Below are 18,997 nucleotides of genomic sequence, written 5' to 3'. Positions count from 1 at the left end.
GTTAACAGAGCTTTTCTAAAACAGAGCTTTTCTAAAACACTCTTGAGAGCCGCAGCTCGTGGTCTGCAGTGAGAAATGAACCAGTTAAGCCCCTTAACAGTGCTGGTGTGACACAAGGTGTTGTGACCTCTGACCTCAGACAGATGGAGAAAGGATTTTTCCTCCACTGTTTAATCAGCCAGGGTCAACCTTGAGCCGCCTCCTGCATATCGACCGGTGACCTCACCCACCTAGCTGCTCATGGTTTGCTCCAGGTTAACCACTGAGAGGGGCTGGGGTTGTCTGTAAAAGTTTTGGATTATGTATTTATCCCCTTCCTCTCTCTCTCTCTCTCTCTCCTGCTAGATGTGGCAGCTGCACTGCGGATGGGGGCCACCCCCCATGCTGCAGGGCTGTCCAGGGTGGAGCGCTCGCCCGTCACCAAGCACAGAGAGCTGCCCACCATCAGCGTTAGCAAGTCAGGCTCCACCTCCAGCAAGTCAGAGACCACACACCTCACCCCCAAGTCTGACACCCATCTCAGCCCACACAAATCAAGCCCAACGCACGAGGTACAAAATAAATCCACAACATCCTCCAACATTATAATTTAATATTTTTTTCATTATACTGTACTAGGCATCCAAACAGCGTCAGAAATGAGTTTTATTATACATTTAAAATATTGTCATCCACGTTTTACAAGTGGTTTATTTAGTTACTCATCATTTCTAAACAATTGAAATGAATCACTTTCAAACATCTCCTTCTGCCTCGTGATATTCTGACACAGACGCTCAGACATGAAACACTACCGACTTTAAAAAGCTAAAAAGAAAAAAAACGATGACAAAATCAATGATTTCAGACGAAACTTCCTGTTTTCAGGAGTTGTGTGTTGTGTTTCCCTGAGAGCTAATCGTGTTACTGTCGTATTACTCATATTTAAACTTAAATCTTAACTTATAGGAGAAGAAATTATTACGAAGTAAAAGACATTGCTGATATTAATGACCTAATGAATCCACCATCTTTTACAACACAGCTCTGATTATCATAAACATAGATTTTGAAGATGAAAGCTGTAGGTTGTAGTTTCTTTGCTGAGCCAACCCTGTGAAGACTGTGTTCTTCTTTCCTTCAGCAGCCTCGCATTCGACTCTCCGTGAAACGTTGATCAGAATAGAAACAGCAGCTCTGCATCCTGTGTGCTGTGAATTACTCCGTACAAATCAGACACAACGACAGGCTACAAAAGTAATCCCTTCTAAAAGTAGTCGATCTGTAAGCTGAAGAGCTGCATGATTTTAAATATCGTGAAGAGGAATCTGTATTAAATTGAGTTTCATCTTTAAACATTTAAATGACTGCCACTGTACGACTAAAAGCCTCCAGCCATTCTTGAAATGATTTTTCTTTTACCTGCATTTACTGTGTGTATTTTCATATTTGTGTCAACTTTAAACCCTGGCTGTAGGTTTGTAAAAAAGCTGCTTTCTTCTCTGTGTTCTCTCCGCTTATGTCACTGTGCAGAAACTCCTGCCTGCAGCTCTTTCTTTGTATCCACATAGGCAGGCAGATTGCTCATCAAGATTACCAAGACAGCCATGCACGATCACATTGATTGTGTGGATTTAATGGATTAAAAAAGCCCTCCTTAACCTCTCTGTCATCACACGCGAGTACACACTGTAGCTGAATATAAACCAACGCTTCCTCTGCTCAGTCAGGACACAAGTCTGTCGCCATGTTTTTTTAGAGTCAGGGTGTGGTCTCGCACAGCAGACAGGTTGGTGGTCTCTCCCTCTAGTCTGCACACTGTTCAATTAAGCTCATATTTAGCGAGATAATCCACTCGCCTCTGTGGATTATGAAGGTTACACAGTAGTAGTTGTAAGTGATTATCCTTAAAAAGGTTTTCCCAAGCGAGCTATAAATAAATCTCTTTCATTGTATTTAGTGGAACAGCTATGAGTGAAAACATCAAGGTGATCCTGTAGTCACCACTGTGACTCACTGATAGTCACTAGAGTGGATCGTTGCATCTGTGATAGTCACTCAACATGTGAACACTCATGCATAGTCGATATAACTACTTCTGGAAAACAGGAGGGGACTCTTGAGGCCATACCTTTCCTAATAATTACAACACTGAGTCCGATTTGATCCACTTTGTGATCAGGAATCAAGAGCTACTTACAGCCCACAGTCCAGACTTTTTTAAAGTGTTCATAACCACATTTGATCACAAGTTTTAAAGTTGGAAAAAATCCAAACAAGTTGATCTTAAAACAACACAGGCAGTGTAAGGATGGGCTAAAGACTTGTGAGATTCACTTTTTGCTCTTGGTGTTTTCAGGTGGACACTGCCAGTGAAGTGGAGGAGCTGGACATCGACATGGCGCCAGCACCTTACACAGCCAGCAGAGGAGCGGCAAAGCTTCAGGTTTTCATCGCAAGATACAGGTAAGTAAACTCAGTTCATCAGCTGACTGTTAATATCTGAGGAAGATAACTTCCTGTTGTATTTCTTTTCAACAGCTATAATCCATATGATGGTCCCAATGACAACCCTGAAGTGGAGCTTCCTCTCACTGCTGGAGAATACATCTACGTGTACGGAGACATGGACGATGATGGCTTCTATGAAGGTGAGTCTGAAGTTTGACTTGTTGACTCTATAATCTAATATTTCTGTCTTTACAATGCATTCATTGTTTCATTTGTGTCCCTTACAGGTGAGCTCATGGACGGTCGGAGAGGGCTGGTCCCCTCTAACTTTGTGGAACGTGTGTCGGACGACGATGTGATGAGCGGCGCCCACCACACAGAGACAGGAGACGCTACTCACAACTCCCTGCTAGACAGCAGCCTGCACAGTGCCAGCCACCAGCATCACCTCCACCTGGGCGTCAGCGCCTCAGGAAGAACAGAGGCCCATACTCCCTCTGGCCCTGCCTCAGCCCCCTCAGACTCAGCATCGGCCTTGGCTGTCCCAGCCCCCCTCACTAACGGCCTGGACTTGGATTTGGAGGAGGTGGGAGTGGACGTTGTGCCTTACCCACGAAAACTCACCCTCATAAAGCAGCTTGCCAAGAGCATCATCATTGGCTGGGACCCTCCGCTGGTGCCGGCTGGGTGGGGCAATGTGTGGAGCTATAATGTGTATGTGGACCAGGAGTTGAGGCTCAATGTGCCCTTCGGTTCCCAGACCAAAGCAGTGCTTGAGCGGCTGGACATAAACCTCAAGGCCTACCGTGTGTCAGTGCAGAGCCTGACGGAGAAGGGCCTCTCAGACCAGCTGCGCTGCAGCATGCTGGTGGGTCGGGACGTTTGTGTGGCGCCCACGCAGTTGCGTGTGGAAAGGATAACTGCCACCTCTGCCAACCTGACCTGGCTGCCCAGTAACAGTAACTATGTGCACATTGTGTCCTTGAATGAGGAGGAGTGTGAGCTGGTGAAGGCTGGCTGCTACTCGCTGTGCCTCAATAACCTCTTGCCGAGCCTGCAGTACACAGTCAAAGTGGAGGCGCGGCCGCACCGCACGCCATGGGAGCTACCTGTGGAGCGACGTGAACACAGAAGCGCTACAATCACCTTCAATACGCTGATGGCAGGTCAGGATTCAGTGGTTTATTTATTATGAGATGTTCTCTAACATGCTAGCTGCCCTTACACATAATGTATCGGTCATGAATAAGTGACTAAAGTTAGATCTTAGTAGATACATAAAGGATCTTCTTCAGCTGCTTGGTCCAGCGATTTCCTTAACATATTTTTTACTTCTAACCATCATGTGGTGACAGTGTTTTCAGCTTACTTTATAGACATTTACAGTGCTTAAAGTTTGTGATCATTGAGGCGATCACATTCACCATAAGTTCCACATGGTGACCCCCTCCCATGCTCGAATGTTCCTACAACGTCTAGCTGATGTGTGAAACTCACGTTTACTTTTTCATATAAGTGTGAAACTTGGTATGCTTGTGTTTTTGGGGGCCCTGAACATTTCCCCCAATGGGGTTTTTGCAAAAATGCCTGAATTCAGCTTATGTCCATCTAATTATGCAAATCACATTAACTGAAAGAGTTAAGTTAAATGGTTTCAAATGTCTTGAATCCATGGAAAAGGCATATATGGTGCAACACTGTCCTCCCTGGTAAACCGCTCTGTGCAGCAGGTGTTCATCTTAAGAGATGCCACAGTCACAAATTACTCCCATTGATTTACAAACTCATGACATCACCAGTGTCACCAACTGAACAAAACGTTTCAATAGAGAAGATACTCGTCACTGATGCTCAGTATCTGTACAGCACTCCCTTTGATGGCTGTGTAAAGTGTGCTTGAAGGTGTGTGTAGATTAGAGGTGTTACCTCAAGATGTTGCTACTAATCCTCCACTAATCTTAAAATCAGCAGTTGGATCCTCCGCACCTTCAGTCCGCATTTCAAAGTGTTTCTGGGCAAAAAAAGGGTTAGGGTTAATTATCCTTAAAGCATAGTCTCTGAAGTAGAGAGAGAGAGAGTGAGTTTGTAACCTTAGTAAGTTACAAATGAGAGGATCCAAGGTCCCAATTGGTTTCCCATGTGTTGTTTCTGACAGAATATTCCAGATTCTAGCCCTCGTTCTCAGAGAATGGGATTCAGTTCTCACACAGTCTCTTATTTTGCCATGAACTACTCACTGAAACATTTCATTAGGTTGAACCATTGTAATCACTGACCATGCAAACATAAAGGTAGACACCATCTTTTCTGTAATCTCATGTGGATTCTAGGAGATATGATCATTAGATAAAATGGCCACCATTAGCCTGGATCCATGTCGGAAAATGGCTTGATTCCCCAAATTTGACAATATACAAAGTATACAAAGTTTCATGGTTTTATGAAAGGAAAGTAAAACATGTAACTGCGACTGTCTTACAGTCCACTGCTGGTTCATCTTTGCTCTCACAGGTTCTTCACTTTGCCCAGTTCCATGTTTTTGTTGTTTTTAAGTTGTATTTTTGGGCGGTTTTGTATAGCACAGCTGACAAGAGACAGGAAACACTGGGAGGAGAGAGTGGGGGGTGACATGAAGCAAAGGCCAAGGCCAAATGTGAACCCACGGCCGCCGCAATGAGGACTACAGGGGCGCTGCTAGGCTATCCGGCCCCCTGCACAGTCCTATGTTAGCAAATGAGCTGTTGACTCCAACAACCTCCAAATTAGATGTTCTATAATCAGTGATGGTGATTCTGTATCTCCCACACGGACATCTGTTTGTTCATGAGAGCTGCTCCAGCCTGCCTCTCCTTAGTTAGACAGCTACAGCACCTTGATACAGGATGGATCAAAGGGAAGTCAAACAGGAGACTGGATTGGTCATGTTGACTGATTCCACACCAACATCATCAAACATTTCTACCGAGGATACGAGTCCTGTCCTGTTACTGTAGGAAGCTTTTCAATCTAAAGATATTGATATTTTCCTTCCTTCCCAAAAGTAATTGCAGTAAAATATGCAGTTTTACATATTTTTCTTGAATAACTCAGACCCCTATAGATGCATACTACATGTGATGAGTGTCTTTCCAGGTTTGTGTTTCTCTAAATAATATTTCAAATTTGCTTAAGTTTCATGCCAACTGTCTGGGAACTCAGGTATTCGGTTTTCTGAATTTCTCAATGTTCTTTTAGATTATTAGTTACTATTTATTCTCAGTAGAGTCACATGCCCATCGTGATAATATCCCCCTATTCTGAGTACTGTACCTTCAATATGATTTAATCACTTGGTCCTTCATTGAAACATTTCTCTGTCTTTTGCATGTTCCTGGCTGTGCTGTGATGCGTTGGATACCTGTAGGCCCCCCTGATGCTCCTCTGGACTTGCAGCTGGAGCAGGGACCCTCCCCTGGGATTGCCCTCGTCAGCTGGCTGCCGGTCACTATAGATGCTGCTGGGACCTCCAATGGAGTGCGTGTAACTGGATACACTATTTATGCTGACAGGAAAAAGGCAAGAACTTTTTTGTTGCACTTTAACATTCCTTTTATACCTAGCAATGCATTGTGTTTTAATTTAAGATCTATTGTTTTTCAATGCCATTGTGATGTGGTAAATTAAAAAAGGTATCTGTTGTTCTCCTATCAAAGGTGCTGGAGGTGTCTTCCCCAACAGCCGGCAGTGCCCTGCTGGGCCCCTCTCAGATCCAGTCTCTGCAGGCAGCTCAGGATCTCACTGTCCGCACAATGTCTGCCCATGGGGAGTCCTGTGACTCTATGCCTGTCAATGTGCCCTCTAAGCTGGCTGCCATCATGTCAGGTCCAGCCGTCATCACCCCAGTCGTGCCACCCCTACCCTGCACCCCTGCAGGCTGTAGCAACCTGCCCCCTCCGCCGTCCTACGGGAACTCTGCTGCCAAAGTCTCTGTGCTGCCCAGCTCTATGCCATCAGACTCTCATTACTCAGGCCTCGTCATAGAGGCTGATGCCAACCCTCCTAATGCTCTCCACTCAGAAGATCGTCTCTTATACACCTCATATGTGAGGGCCTGGGCCAACCCGTCTTCTGCTGCTGCCTTGGCTACGTGTGAGGCCTCATTACCAATGGCCTCCACCATTACTCCCATGGTATGCTATCCTGGCATTTATATGAGATAAGTTTAGTCTTTAGTTTCAAGCTTTTGGCCAAAAGGCACTGGTGCTTGTCATTCTGTATTGTTTGGTGTCATTGGGGAGAAAATCAAGGTGCCACTCAAACATAAGCTTCTGTACTTGAAGGTTCTTTTAAAATTTGAACTGAACACAAACATGATGCCCATATTTCAGTTACTCTTTCTATAGGTATCTTCTTTCTCCATTGTGAACAAGCTTCTATATTAAACATACTTAAATATTATTTTTCTTTCTCGGCAGACATTGCCAAACTTTAAAATCTGTGTTCTGCATGGATCATTTCTATTTCATAGGGCTTAATTGTCCCTATTTCTTGTCTCCAGGTTCATGTGACCTCCCCCATCACCTCAGCGCCTCCACCATGTCCAGTAGCAGCACCTACTGCTCCTGCACCATCGGCAGTAACAGAAGCAGCAGTAGCGTTGCAGCAGCGCAGAGACACTGACAGCCCTGGAACAATACGCCCTTTCCCATCCATCACACAGTTCATCGAGGACCCCAGTGCCAAGCTCGAGATCCCTGAGCGCATCCCCACTCCGCCCAAAGCCCCCATCACAGACCTCCTTAACCCTCAGGACACTAACCTCCACCGACGCCCTGTTTCACCGCTGGAGTCCGAGGCAGAGGAGGAGCGAGAGAATACCCGTCTGGTGTCCATGGAAGAGTTCTTACGACAGGACCAGGAGCCAGAGTTCTACAGCAGGCAGCAGGTCAGTCACAATGTGTAGTACCATTTGAAACTGCAAACTGCAGAAGGGTCTGTAACTTTAAGAGTTAACTGAGTCTGATCAATGGTGAGGACTGAGCTGAAAGGCGGTTCACAGGTGCCAGAATGTTTGTTGGTTTGTTTGTTAGCCTCTGGATTAAACAGCAGCTACTCTTCTTTGGGTCTCAATATGACAATATTACATTAGTTAGATTACATAAGTGCACATCCATTGTATGTCCTTGCACAGTGAAACCGAAATAAGGAAATGGAAGACAATCAACTATTTTCTATTCTATGAATCACCAATCACAATATGAACTGTGTGTTAAACTGATGATCAACAATCACCCCGGCACCCTCAGATTTAATTTACCAAGGTTTTAACATGTTATCTCTCAAGCTATAGACAGGACTGTTACTGGACTGTTACTGGACTGTTACTGGACTGTTACTGGACTGTTGGTAGACTGTTACTGGACTGTTACTGGACTGTTACAGGACTGTTACTGGACTGTTACTGGACTGTTACTGGACTTTTACTGGACTGTTGGTAGACTGTTACTGGACTGTTACTGGACTGTTGGTAGACTGTTACTGGACTGTTACTGGACTGTTGCTGGACTGTTGCTGGACTGTTACTGGACTGTTGGTAGACTGTTACTGGACTGTTACTGGACTGTTGGTAGACTGTTACTGGACTGTTGGTAGACTGTTACTGGACTGTTACTGGACTGTTGGTAGACTGTTACTGGACTGTTACTGGACTGTTGGTAGACTGTTACTGGACTGTTACTGGACTGTTGGTGGACTGTTACTGGACTGTTGGTGGACTGTTGGTAGACTGTTACTGGACTGTTACTGAACTGTTACTGGACTGTTGGTAGACTGTTACTGGACTGTTGGTAGACTGTTACTGGACTGTTGGTGGACTGTTACTGGACTGTTGGTGGACTGTTGGTAGACTGTTACTGGACTGTTACTGGACTGTTACTGGACTGTTGGTAGACTGTTACTGGACTGTTGGTAGACTGTTACTGGACTGTTACTGGACTGTTGGTAGACTGTTACTGGACTGTTGGTAGACTGTTACTGAACTGTTACTGGACTGTTGGTGGACTGTTACTGAACTGTTACTGGACTGTTGGTAGACTGTTACTGAACTGTTACTGGACTGTTGGTGGACTGTTACTGAACTGTTACTGGACTGTTGGTAGACTGTTACTGGACTGTTACTGGACTGTTGGTGGACTGTTACTGAACTGTTACTGGACTGTTGGTAGACTGTTACTGGACTGTTGGTAGACTGTTGCTGGACTGTTGGTAGACTGTTACTGGACTGTTGGTAGACTGTTGCTGGACTGTTGGTAGACTGTTACTGGACTGTTGGTAGACTGTTACTGGACTGTTGGTAGACTGTTGCTGGACTGTTACTGGACTGTTGGTAGACTGTTACTGGACTGTTACTGGACTGTTACTGGACTGTTGGTAGACTGTTACTGGACTGTTGCTGGACTGTTACTGGACTGTTACTGGACTGTTGGTAGACTGTTACTGGACTGTTACTGGACTGTTGGTAGACTGTTACTGGACTGTTGCTGGACTGTTACTGGACTGTTACTGGACTGTTGGTAGACTGTTACTGGACTGTTGCTGGACTGTTACTGGACTGTTGGTAGACTGTTACTGGACTGTTGGTGGACTGTTACTGGACTGTTGGTAGACTGTTACTGGACTGTTGGTGGACTGTTACTGGACTGTTGGTGGACTGTTACTGGACTGTTGGTAGACTGTTACTGGACTGTTGCTGGACTGTTACTGGACTGTTGGTAGACTGTTACTGGACTGTTGGTAGACTGTTGGTAGACTGTTACTGGACTGTTACTGGACTGTTGGTAGACTGTTACTGGACTGTTGGTAGACTGTTGGTAGACTGTTACTGGACTGTTACTGGACTGTTGGTAGACTGTTACTGGACTGTTGGTAGACTGTTACTGGACTGTTACTGGACTGTTGGTAGACTGTTACTGGACTGTTACTGGACTGTTGGTAGACTGTTACTGGACTGTTACTGGACTGTTGGTAGACTGTTGGTAGACTGTTACTGGACTGTTGGTAGACTGTTACTGGACTGTTACTGGACTGTTGGTAGACTGTTACTGGACTGTTGGTGGACTGTTACTGAACTGTTACTGGACTGTTGGTAGACTGTTACTGGACTGTTGGTAGACTGTTACTGAACTGTTACTGGACTGTTGGTAGACTGTTACTGGACTGTTGGTAGACTGTTACTGGACTGTTACTGGACTGTTGGTAGACTGTTACTGGACTGTTGGTAGACTGTTACTGGACTGTTGCTGGACTGTTACTGGACTGTTGGTAGACTGTTACTGGACTGTTGGTAGACTGTTACTGGACTGTTACTGGACTGTTGGTAGACTGTTACTGGACTGTTGGTAGACTGTTACTGGACTGTTGGTGGACTGTTACTGGACTGTTGGTAGACTGTTGCTGGACTGTTACTGGACTGTTGGTAGACTGTTACTGGACTGTTGGTAGACTGTTACTGGACTGTTGGTAGACTGTTACTGGACTGTTGGTAGACTGTTACTGGACTGTTGGTGGACTGTTACTGGACTGTTGGTAGACTGTTGCTGGACTGTTACTGGACTGTTGGTAGACTGTTACTGGACTGTTGGTAGACTGTTACTGGACTGTTGGTGGACTGTTACTGGACTGTTGGTAGACTGTTGCTGGACTGTTACTGGACTGTTGGTAGACTGTTACTGGACTGTTGGTAGACTGTTACTGGACTGTTGGTAGACTGTTGCTGGACTGTTACTGGACTGTTGGTAGACTGTTGCTGGACTGTTACTGGACTGTTGGTAGACTGTTACTGGACTGTTGGTAGACTGTTACTGGACTGTTGCTGGACTGTTACTGGACTGTTGGTAGACTGTTACTGGACTGTTGGTAGACTGTTACTGGACTGTTGGTAGACTGTTACTGGACTGTTGCTGGACTGTTACTGGACTGTTGGTAGACTGTTACTGGACTGTTGGTAGACTGTTACTGGACTGTTACTGGACTGTTGGTAGACTGTTACTGGACTGTTGGTAGACTGTTACTGGACTGTTGGTGGACTGTTACTGGACTGTTGGTAGACTGTTGCTGGACTGTTGGTAGACTGTTACTGGACTGTTACTGGACTGTTGGTAGACTGTTACTGGACTGTTGGTAGACTGTTACTGGACTGTTGGTAGACTGTTACTGGACTGTTGGTGGACTGTTACTGGACTGTTGGTAGACTGTTGCTGGACTGTTACTGGACTGTTGGTAGACTGTTACTGGACTGTTGGTAGACTGTTACTGGACTGTTGGTAGACTGTTACTGGACTGTTGGTAGACTGTTACTGGACTGTTACTGGACTGTTGGTAGACTGTTACTGGACTGTTGGTAGACTGTTGCTGGACTGTTACTGGACTGTTGGTAGACTGTTACTGGACTGTTGGTAGACTGTTGCTGGACTGTTACTGGACTGTTGGTAGACTGTTACTGGACTGTTGGTAGACTGTTACTGGACTGTTGGTAGACTGTTACTGGACTGTTGCTGGACTGTTACTGGACTGTTGGTAGACTGTTACTGGACTGTTACTGGACTGTTGGTAGACTGTTACTGGACTGTTGGTAGACTGTTACTGGACTGTTACTGGACTGTTGGTAGACTGTTACTGGACTGTTGGTAGACTGTTACTGGACTGTTGGTAGACTGTTACTGGACTGTTGGTAGACTGTTACTGGACTGTTGCTGGACTGTTACTGGACTGTTGGTAGACTGTTACTGGACTGTTGGTAGACTGTTTCTGGACTGTTACTGGACTGTTGGTAGACTGTTACTGGACTGTTGGTAGACTGTTACTGGACTGTTGGTGGACTGTTACTGGACTGTTGGTGGACTGTTACTGGACTGTTGGTAGACTGTTACTGGACTGTTGGTGGACTGTTACTGGACTGTTGGTAGACTGTTACTGGACTGTTGGTAGACTGTTGGTAGACTGTTACTGGACTGTTACTGGACTGTTGGTAGACTGTTACTGGACTGTTGGTGGACTGTTACTGAACTGTTACTGGACTGTTGGTAGACTGTTACTGAACTGTTACTGGACTGTTGGTAGACTGTTACTGGACTGTTGGTAGACTGTTACTGGACTGTTGCTGGACTGTTACTGGACTGTTGGTAGACTGTTACTGGACTGTTGGTAGACTGTTACTGGACTGTTGGTAGACTGTTACTGGACTGTTGCTGGACTGTTACTGGACTGTTGGTAGACTGTTACTGGACTGTTGGTAGACTGTTACTGGACTGTTACTGGACTGTTGGTAGACTGTTACTGGACTGTTGGTGGACTGTTGCTGGACTGTTACTGGACTGTTGGTAGACTGTTACTGGACTGTTACTGGACTGTTGGTAGACTGTTACTGGACTGTTGGTAGACTGTTACTGGACTGTTGGTAGACTGTTACTGGACTGTTGGTGGACTGTTACTGGACTGTTGGTAGACTGTTGCTGGACTGTTACTGGACTGTTGGTAGACTGTTACTGGACTGTTGGTAGACTGTTACTGGACTGTTGGTAGACTGTTACTGGACTGTTACTGGACTGTTGGTAGACTGTTACTGGACTGTTGGTAGACTGTTGCTGGACTGTTACTGGACTGTTGGTAGACTGTTACTGGACTGTTGGTAGACTGTTGCTGGACTGTTACTGGACTGTTGGTAGACTGTTACTGAACTGTTACTGGACTGTTGGTAGACTGTTACTGGACTGTTGGTAGACTGTTACTGGACTGTTGCTGGACTGTTACTGGACTGTTACTGGACTGTTGGTAGACTGTTGGTAGACTGTTACTGGACTGTTGGTAGACTGTTGGTGGACTGTTACTGGACTGTTGGTGGACTGTTACTGGACTGTTGGTGGACTGTTACTGGACTGTTGGTAGACTGTTACTGGACTGTTGGTAGACTGTTGCTGGACTGTTACTGGACTGTTGGTAGACTGTTACTGGACTGTTGGTAGACTGTTGGTAGACTGTTACTGAACTGTTACTGGACTGTTGGTGGACTGTTACTGAACTATTGGTAGACTGTTACTGGACTGTTGGTAGACTGTTGGTAGACTGTTACTGGACTGTTACTGGACTGTTACTGGACTGTTGGTAGACTGTTACTGGACTGTTGGTAGACTGTTACTGGACTGTTGGTGGACTGTTACTGGACTGTTGGTAGACTGTTACTGGACTGTTGGTGGACTGTTACTGGACTGTTGGTGGACTGTTACTGGACTGTTGGTAGACTGTTACTGGACTGTTGGTAGACTGTTACTGGACTGTTACTGGACTGTTACTGGACTGTTGGTAGACTGTTACTGGACTGTTGGTAGACTGTTACTGGACTGTTGGTAGACTGTTGGTAGACTGTTACTGAACTGTTGGTAGACTGTTACTGGACTGTTGGTAGACTGTTACTGGACTGTTGGTGGACTGTTACTGAACTGTTACTGGACTGTTGGTAGACTGTTACTGAACTGTTACTGGACTGTTGGTAGACTGTTACTGGACTGTTGGTAGACTGTTACTGGACTGTTGCTGGACTGTTACTGGACTGTTGGTAGACTGTTACTGAACTGTTACTGGACTTTTGCTGGACTGTTGGTAGACTGTTACTGGACTGTTGGTAGACTGTTACTGGACTGTTGCTGGACTGTTACTGGACTGTTGGTAGACTGTTACTGGACTGTTGGTAGACTGTTACTGGACTGTTGGTAGACTGTTACTGGACTGTTGGTAGACTGTTACTGGACTGTTGGTAGACTGTTGGTAGACTGTTACTGGACTGTTGGTAGACTGTTACTGAACTGTTACTGAACTGTTACTGAACTGTTACTGGACTGTTGGTAGACTGTTACTGGACTGTTGGTAGACTGTTACTGGACTGTTACTGAACTGTTACTGGACTGTTGGTAGACTGTTACTGGACTGTTGGTAGACTGTTACTGGACTGTTGCTGGACTGTTACTGGACTGTTACTGGACTGTTGGTAGACTGTTGGTAGACTGTTGGTAGACTGTTACTGGACTGTTGGTAGACTGTTACTGGACTGTTACTGAACTGTTACTGGACTGTTGGTAGACTGTTACTGGACTGTTGGTAGACTGTTACTGGACTGTTGCTGGACTGTTACTGGACTGTTACTGGACTGTTGGTAGACTGTTACTGAACTGTTACTGAACTGTTACTGGACTGTTGGTAGACTGTTACTGGACTGTTGGTAGACTGTTACTGGACTGTTGCTGGACTGTTACTGGACTGTTACTGGACTGTTGGTAGACTGTTGGTAGACTGTTACTGGACTGTTGGTAGACTGTTACTGGACTGTTGGTAGACTGTTACTGGACTGTTGGTGGACTGTTACTGGACTGTTGGTGGACTGTTACTGGACTGTTGGTAGACTGTTACTGGACTGTTGGTAGACTGTTGCTGGACTGTTACTGGACTGTTGGTAGACTGTTACTGGACTGTTGGTAGACTGTTGGTAGACTGTTACTGAACTGTTACTGGACTGTTGGTGGACTGTTACTGAACTGTTGGTAGACTGTTACTGGACTGTTGGTAGACTGTTGGTAGACTGTTACTGGACTGTTACTGGACTGTTACTGGACTGTTACTGGACTGTTGGTAGACTGTTACTGGACTGTTGGTAGACTGTTACTGGACTGTTGGTGGACTGTTACTGGACTGTTGGTAGACTGTTACTGGACTGTTGGTGGACTGTTACTGGACTGTTGGTGGACTGTTACTGGACTGTTGGTAGACTGTTACTGGACTGTTGGTAGACTGTTACTGGACTGTTACTGGACTGTTACTGGACTGTTGGTAGACTGTTACTGGACTGTTGGTAGACTGTTACTGGACTGTTGGTAGACTGTTGGTAGACTGTTACTGAACTGTTGGTAGACTGTTACTGGACTGTTACTGGACTGTTACTGGACTGTTGGTAGACTGTTACTGGACTGTTACTGGACTGTTGGTAGACTGTTTCTGAACTGTTGGTAGACTGTTACTGGACTGTTGGTAGACTGTTGGTAGACTGTTACTGAACTGTTGGTAGACTGTTACTGAACTGTTGGTAGACTGTTACTGGACTGTTACTGGACTGTTGGTAGACTGTTGGTAGACTGTTACTGGACTGTTGGTAGACTGTTACTGGACTGTTGGTAGACTGTTACTGGACTGTTGGTAGACTGTTACTGGACTGTTGGTAGACTGTTACTGGACTGTTGGTAGACTGTTGGTAGACTGTTACTGGACTGTTACTGGACTGTTGGTAGACTGTTGGTAGACTGTTACTGGACTGTTGGTAGACTGTTACTGGACTGTTGGTAGACTGTTGGTGGACTGTTACTGGACTGTTGGTAGACTGTTACTGGACTGTTGGTAGACTGTTACTGGACTGTTGGTAGACTGTTGGTGGACTGTTACTGGACTGTTGGTAGACTGTTGGTAGACTGTTACTGGACTGTTGGTAGACTGTTACTGGACTGTTGGTAGACTGTTGGTGGACTGTTACTGGACTGTTGGTAGACTGTTACTGGACTGTTGGTAGACTGTTACTGGACTGTTGGTAGACTGTTGGTAGACTGTTACTGGACTGTTACTGGACTGTTACTGGACTGTTGGTAGACTGTTACTGGACTGTTGGTAGACTGTTACTGGACTGTTGGTGGACTGTTACTGGACTGTTGGTAGACTGTTACTGGACTGTTGGTGGACTGTTACTGGACTGTTGGTGGACTGTTACTGGACTGTTGGTAGACTGTTACTGGACTGTTGGTAGACTGTTACTGGACTGTTACTGGACTGTTACTGGACTGTTGGTAGACTGTTACTGGACTGTTGGTAGACTGTTACTGGACTGTTGGTAGACTGTTGGTAGACTGTTACTGAACTGTTGGTAGACTGTTACTGGACTGTTGGTAGACTGTTACTGGACTGTTGGTGGACTGTTACTGAACTGTTACTGGACTGTTGGTAGACTGTTACTGAACTGTTACTGGACTGTTGGTAGACTGTTACTGGACTGTTGGTAGACTGTTACTGGACTGTTGCTGGACTGTTACTGGACTGTTGGTAGACTGTTACTGAACTGTTACTGGACTTTTGCTGGACTGTTGGTAGACTGTTACTGGACTGTTGGTAGACTGTTACTGGACTGTTGCTGGACTGTTACTGGACTGTTGGTAGACTGTTACTGGACTGTTGGTAGACTGTTACTGGACTGTTGGTAGACTGTTACTGGACTGTTGGTAGACTGTTACTGGACTGTTGGTAGACTGTTGGTAGACTGTTACTGGACTGTTGGTAGACTGTTACTGAACTGTTACTGAACTGTTACTGAACTGTTACTGGACTGTTGGTAGACTGTTACTGGACTGTTGGTAGACTGTTACTGGACTGTTACTGAACTGTTACTGGACTGTTGGTAGACTGTTACTGGACTGTTGGTAGACTGTTACTGGACTGTTGCTGGACTGTTACTGGACTGTTACTGGACTGTTGGTAGACTGTTGGTAGACTGTTGGTAGACTGTTACTGGACTGTTGGTAGACTGTTGCTGGACTGTTACTGGACTGTTACTGGACTGTTGGTAGACTGTTACTGAACTGTTACTGAACTGTTACTGGACTGTTGGTAGACTGTTACTGGACTGTTGGTAGACTGTTACTGGACTGTTGCTGGACTGTTACTGGACTGTTACTGGACTGTTGGTAGACTGTTGGTAGACTGTTACTGGACTGTTGGTAGACTGTTACTGGACTGTTGGTAGACTGTTACTGGACTGTTGGTGGACTGTTACTGGACTGTTGGTGGACTGTTACTGGACTGTTGGTAGACTGTTACTGGACTGTTGGTAGACTGTTGCTGGACTGTTACTGGACTGTTGGTAGACTGTTACTGGACTGTTGGTAGACTGTTGGTAGACTGTTACTGAACTGTTACTGGACTGTTGGTGGACTGTTACTGAACTGTTGGTAGACTGTTACTGGACTGTTGGTAGACTGTTGGTAGACTGTTACTGGACTGTTACTGGACTGTTACTGGACTGTTACTGGACTGTTGGTAGACTGTTACTGGACTGTTGGTAGACTGTTACTGGACTGTTGGTGGACTGTTACTGGACTGTTGGTAGACTGTTACTGGACTGTTGGTGGACTGTTACTGGACTGTTGGTGGACTGTTACTGGACTGTTGGTAGACTGTTACTGGACTGTTGGTAGACTGTTACTGGACTGTTACTGGACTGTTACTGGACTGTTGGTAGACTGTTACTGGACTGTTGGTAGACTGTTACTGGACTGTTGGTAGACTGTTGGTAGACTGTTACTGAACTGTTGGTAGACTGTTACTGGACTGTTACTGGACTGTTACTGGACTGTTGGTAGACTGTTACTGGACTGTTACTGGACTGTTGGTAGACTGTTTCTGAACTGTTGGTAGACTGTTACTGGACTGTTGGTAGACTGTTGGTAGACTGTTACTGAACTGTTGGTAGACTGTTACTGAACTGTTGGTAGACTGTTACTGGACTGTTACTGGACTGTTGGTAGACTGTTGGTAGACTGTTACTGGACTGTTGGTAGACTGTTACTGGACTGTTGGTAGACTGTTACTGGACTGTTGGTAGACTGTTACTGGACTGTTGGTAGACTGTTACTGGACTGTTGGTAGACTGTTGGTAGACTGTTACTGGACTGTTACTGGACTGTTGGTAGACTGTTGGTAGACTGTTACTGGACTGTTGGTAGACTGTTACTGGACTGTTGGTAGACTGTTGGTGGACTGTTACTGGACTGTTGGTAGACTGTTACTGGACTGTTGGTAGACTGTTACTGGACTGTTGGTAGACTGTTGGTGGACTGTTACTGGACTGTTGGTAGACTGTTGGTAGACTGTTACTGGACTGTTGGTAGACTGTTACTGGACTGTTGGTAGACTGTTGGTGGACTGTTACTGGACTGTTGGTAGACTGTTACTGGACTGTTGGTAGACTGTTACTGGACTGTTGGTAGACTGTTGGTGGACTGTTACTGGACTGTTGGTAGACTGTTACTGGACTGTTGGTAGACTGTTGGTAGACTGTTACTGGACTGTTGGTAGACTGTTACTGGACTGTTGGTAGACTGTTGGTGGACTGTTACTGGACTGTTGGTAGACTGTTGGTAGACTGTTACTGGACTGTTGGTAGACTGTTACTGGACTGTTGGTAGACTGTTGGTGGACTGTTACTGGACTGTTGGTAGACTGTTGGTAGACTATTACTGGACTGTTACTGGACTGTTGGTAGACTGTTGGTAGACTGTTACTGGACTGTTGGTAGACTGTTACTGGACTGTTGGTAGACTGTTGGTGGACTGTTACTGGACTGTTGGTAGACTGTTACTGGACTGTTGGTAGACTGTTACTGGACTGTTACTGGACTGTTACTGGACTGTTGGTAGACTGTTACTGGACTGTTGGTGGACTGTTACTGAACTGTTACTGGACTGTTGGTAGACTGTTACTGGACTGTTGGTTGACTGTTGGTAGACTGTTACTGAACTGTTACTGGACTGTTACTGGACTGTTGGTAGACTGTTACTGGACTGTTGGTAGACTGTTACTGGACTGTTACTGGACTGTTACTGGACTGTTGGTAGACTGTTACTGGACTGTTACTGGACTGTTACTGGACTGTTGGTAGACTGTTACTGGACTGTTGGTAGACTGTTACTGAACTGTTACTGGACTGTTGGTAGACTGTTACTGGACTGTTGGTAGACTGTTACTGGACTGTTACTGGACTGTTACTGGACTGTTGGTAGACTGTTACTGGACTGTTACTGGACTGTTACTGGACTGTTACTGGACTGTTGGTAGACTGTTACTGGACTGTTGGTAGACTGTTACTGAACTGTTACTGGACTGTTGGTAGACTGTTACTGGACTGTTGGTAGACTGTTACTGGACTGTTACTGGACTGTTACTGGACTGTTACTGGACTGTTACTGGACTGCTGGTAGACTGTTACTGAACTGTTACTGGACTGTTACTGGACTGTTGGTAGACTGTTACTGGACTGTTGGTTGACTGTTGGTAGACTGTTACTGGACTGTTGGTGGACTGTTACTGAACTGTTACTGGACTGTTGGTAGACTGTTACTGGACTGTTGGTGGACTGTTACTGAACTGTTACTGGACTGTTGGTAGACTGTTACTGGACTGTTACTGGACTGTTGGTAGACTGTTACTGGACTGTTACTGGACTGTTGGTAGACTGTTGGTAGACTGTTACTGGACTGTTACTGGACTGTTGGTAGACTGTTACTGGACTGTTGGTAGACTGTTGGTAGACTGTTACTGGACTGTTGGTAGACTGTTGGTAGACTGTTACTGGACTGTTACTGGACTGTTGGTAGACTGTTGGTAGACTGTTACTGGACTGTTACTGGACTGTTGGTGGACTGTTACTGAACTGTTACTGGACTGTTACTGGACTGTTGGTGGACTGTTACTGAACTGTTACTGGACTGTTACTGGACTGTTGGTAGAC

At 45.5% G+C, this 18,997-nt stretch overlaps 1 protein-coding gene across 8 annotated transcripts in view; it reads left to right on the top strand.

Annotated features, from left to right (window-relative positions):
- The window catches only part of LOC132988455 (RIMS-binding protein 2-like), a 78,811-nt gene that overhangs the window by 42,768 nt on the left and 17,046 nt on the right, over positions 1 to 18,997 (top strand). For all 8 annotated transcript variants that reach the window (XR_009675813.1, XM_061055864.1, XM_061055870.1 and 5 more), the window contains 7 exons: positions 346 to 551; positions 2,339 to 2,445; positions 2,521 to 2,630; positions 2,718 to 3,596; positions 5,834 to 5,985; positions 6,123 to 6,599; positions 6,968 to 7,354. Coding sequence is in view for 7 of the 8 variants with exons in the window: in XM_061055864.1 (XP_060911847.1) it covers positions 346 to 551; positions 2,339 to 2,445; positions 2,521 to 2,630; positions 2,718 to 3,596; positions 5,834 to 5,985; positions 6,123 to 6,599; positions 6,968 to 7,354 (2,318 nt within the window). In the remaining variant the exon portion in view is untranslated. The remainder of the gene's footprint in view (positions 1 to 345; positions 552 to 2,338; positions 2,446 to 2,520; positions 2,631 to 2,717; positions 3,597 to 5,833; positions 5,986 to 6,122; positions 6,600 to 6,967; positions 7,355 to 18,997) is intronic.

This window comes from Labrus mixtus, chromosome 14 (genome assembly GCF_963584025.1).
Source record: "Labrus mixtus chromosome 14, fLabMix1.1, whole genome shotgun sequence".
Taxonomy (NCBI): Eukaryota; Metazoa; Chordata; class Actinopteri; order Labriformes; family Labridae; genus Labrus; species Labrus mixtus.
This window is presented reverse-complemented; position numbering and strand designations above follow the sequence as displayed.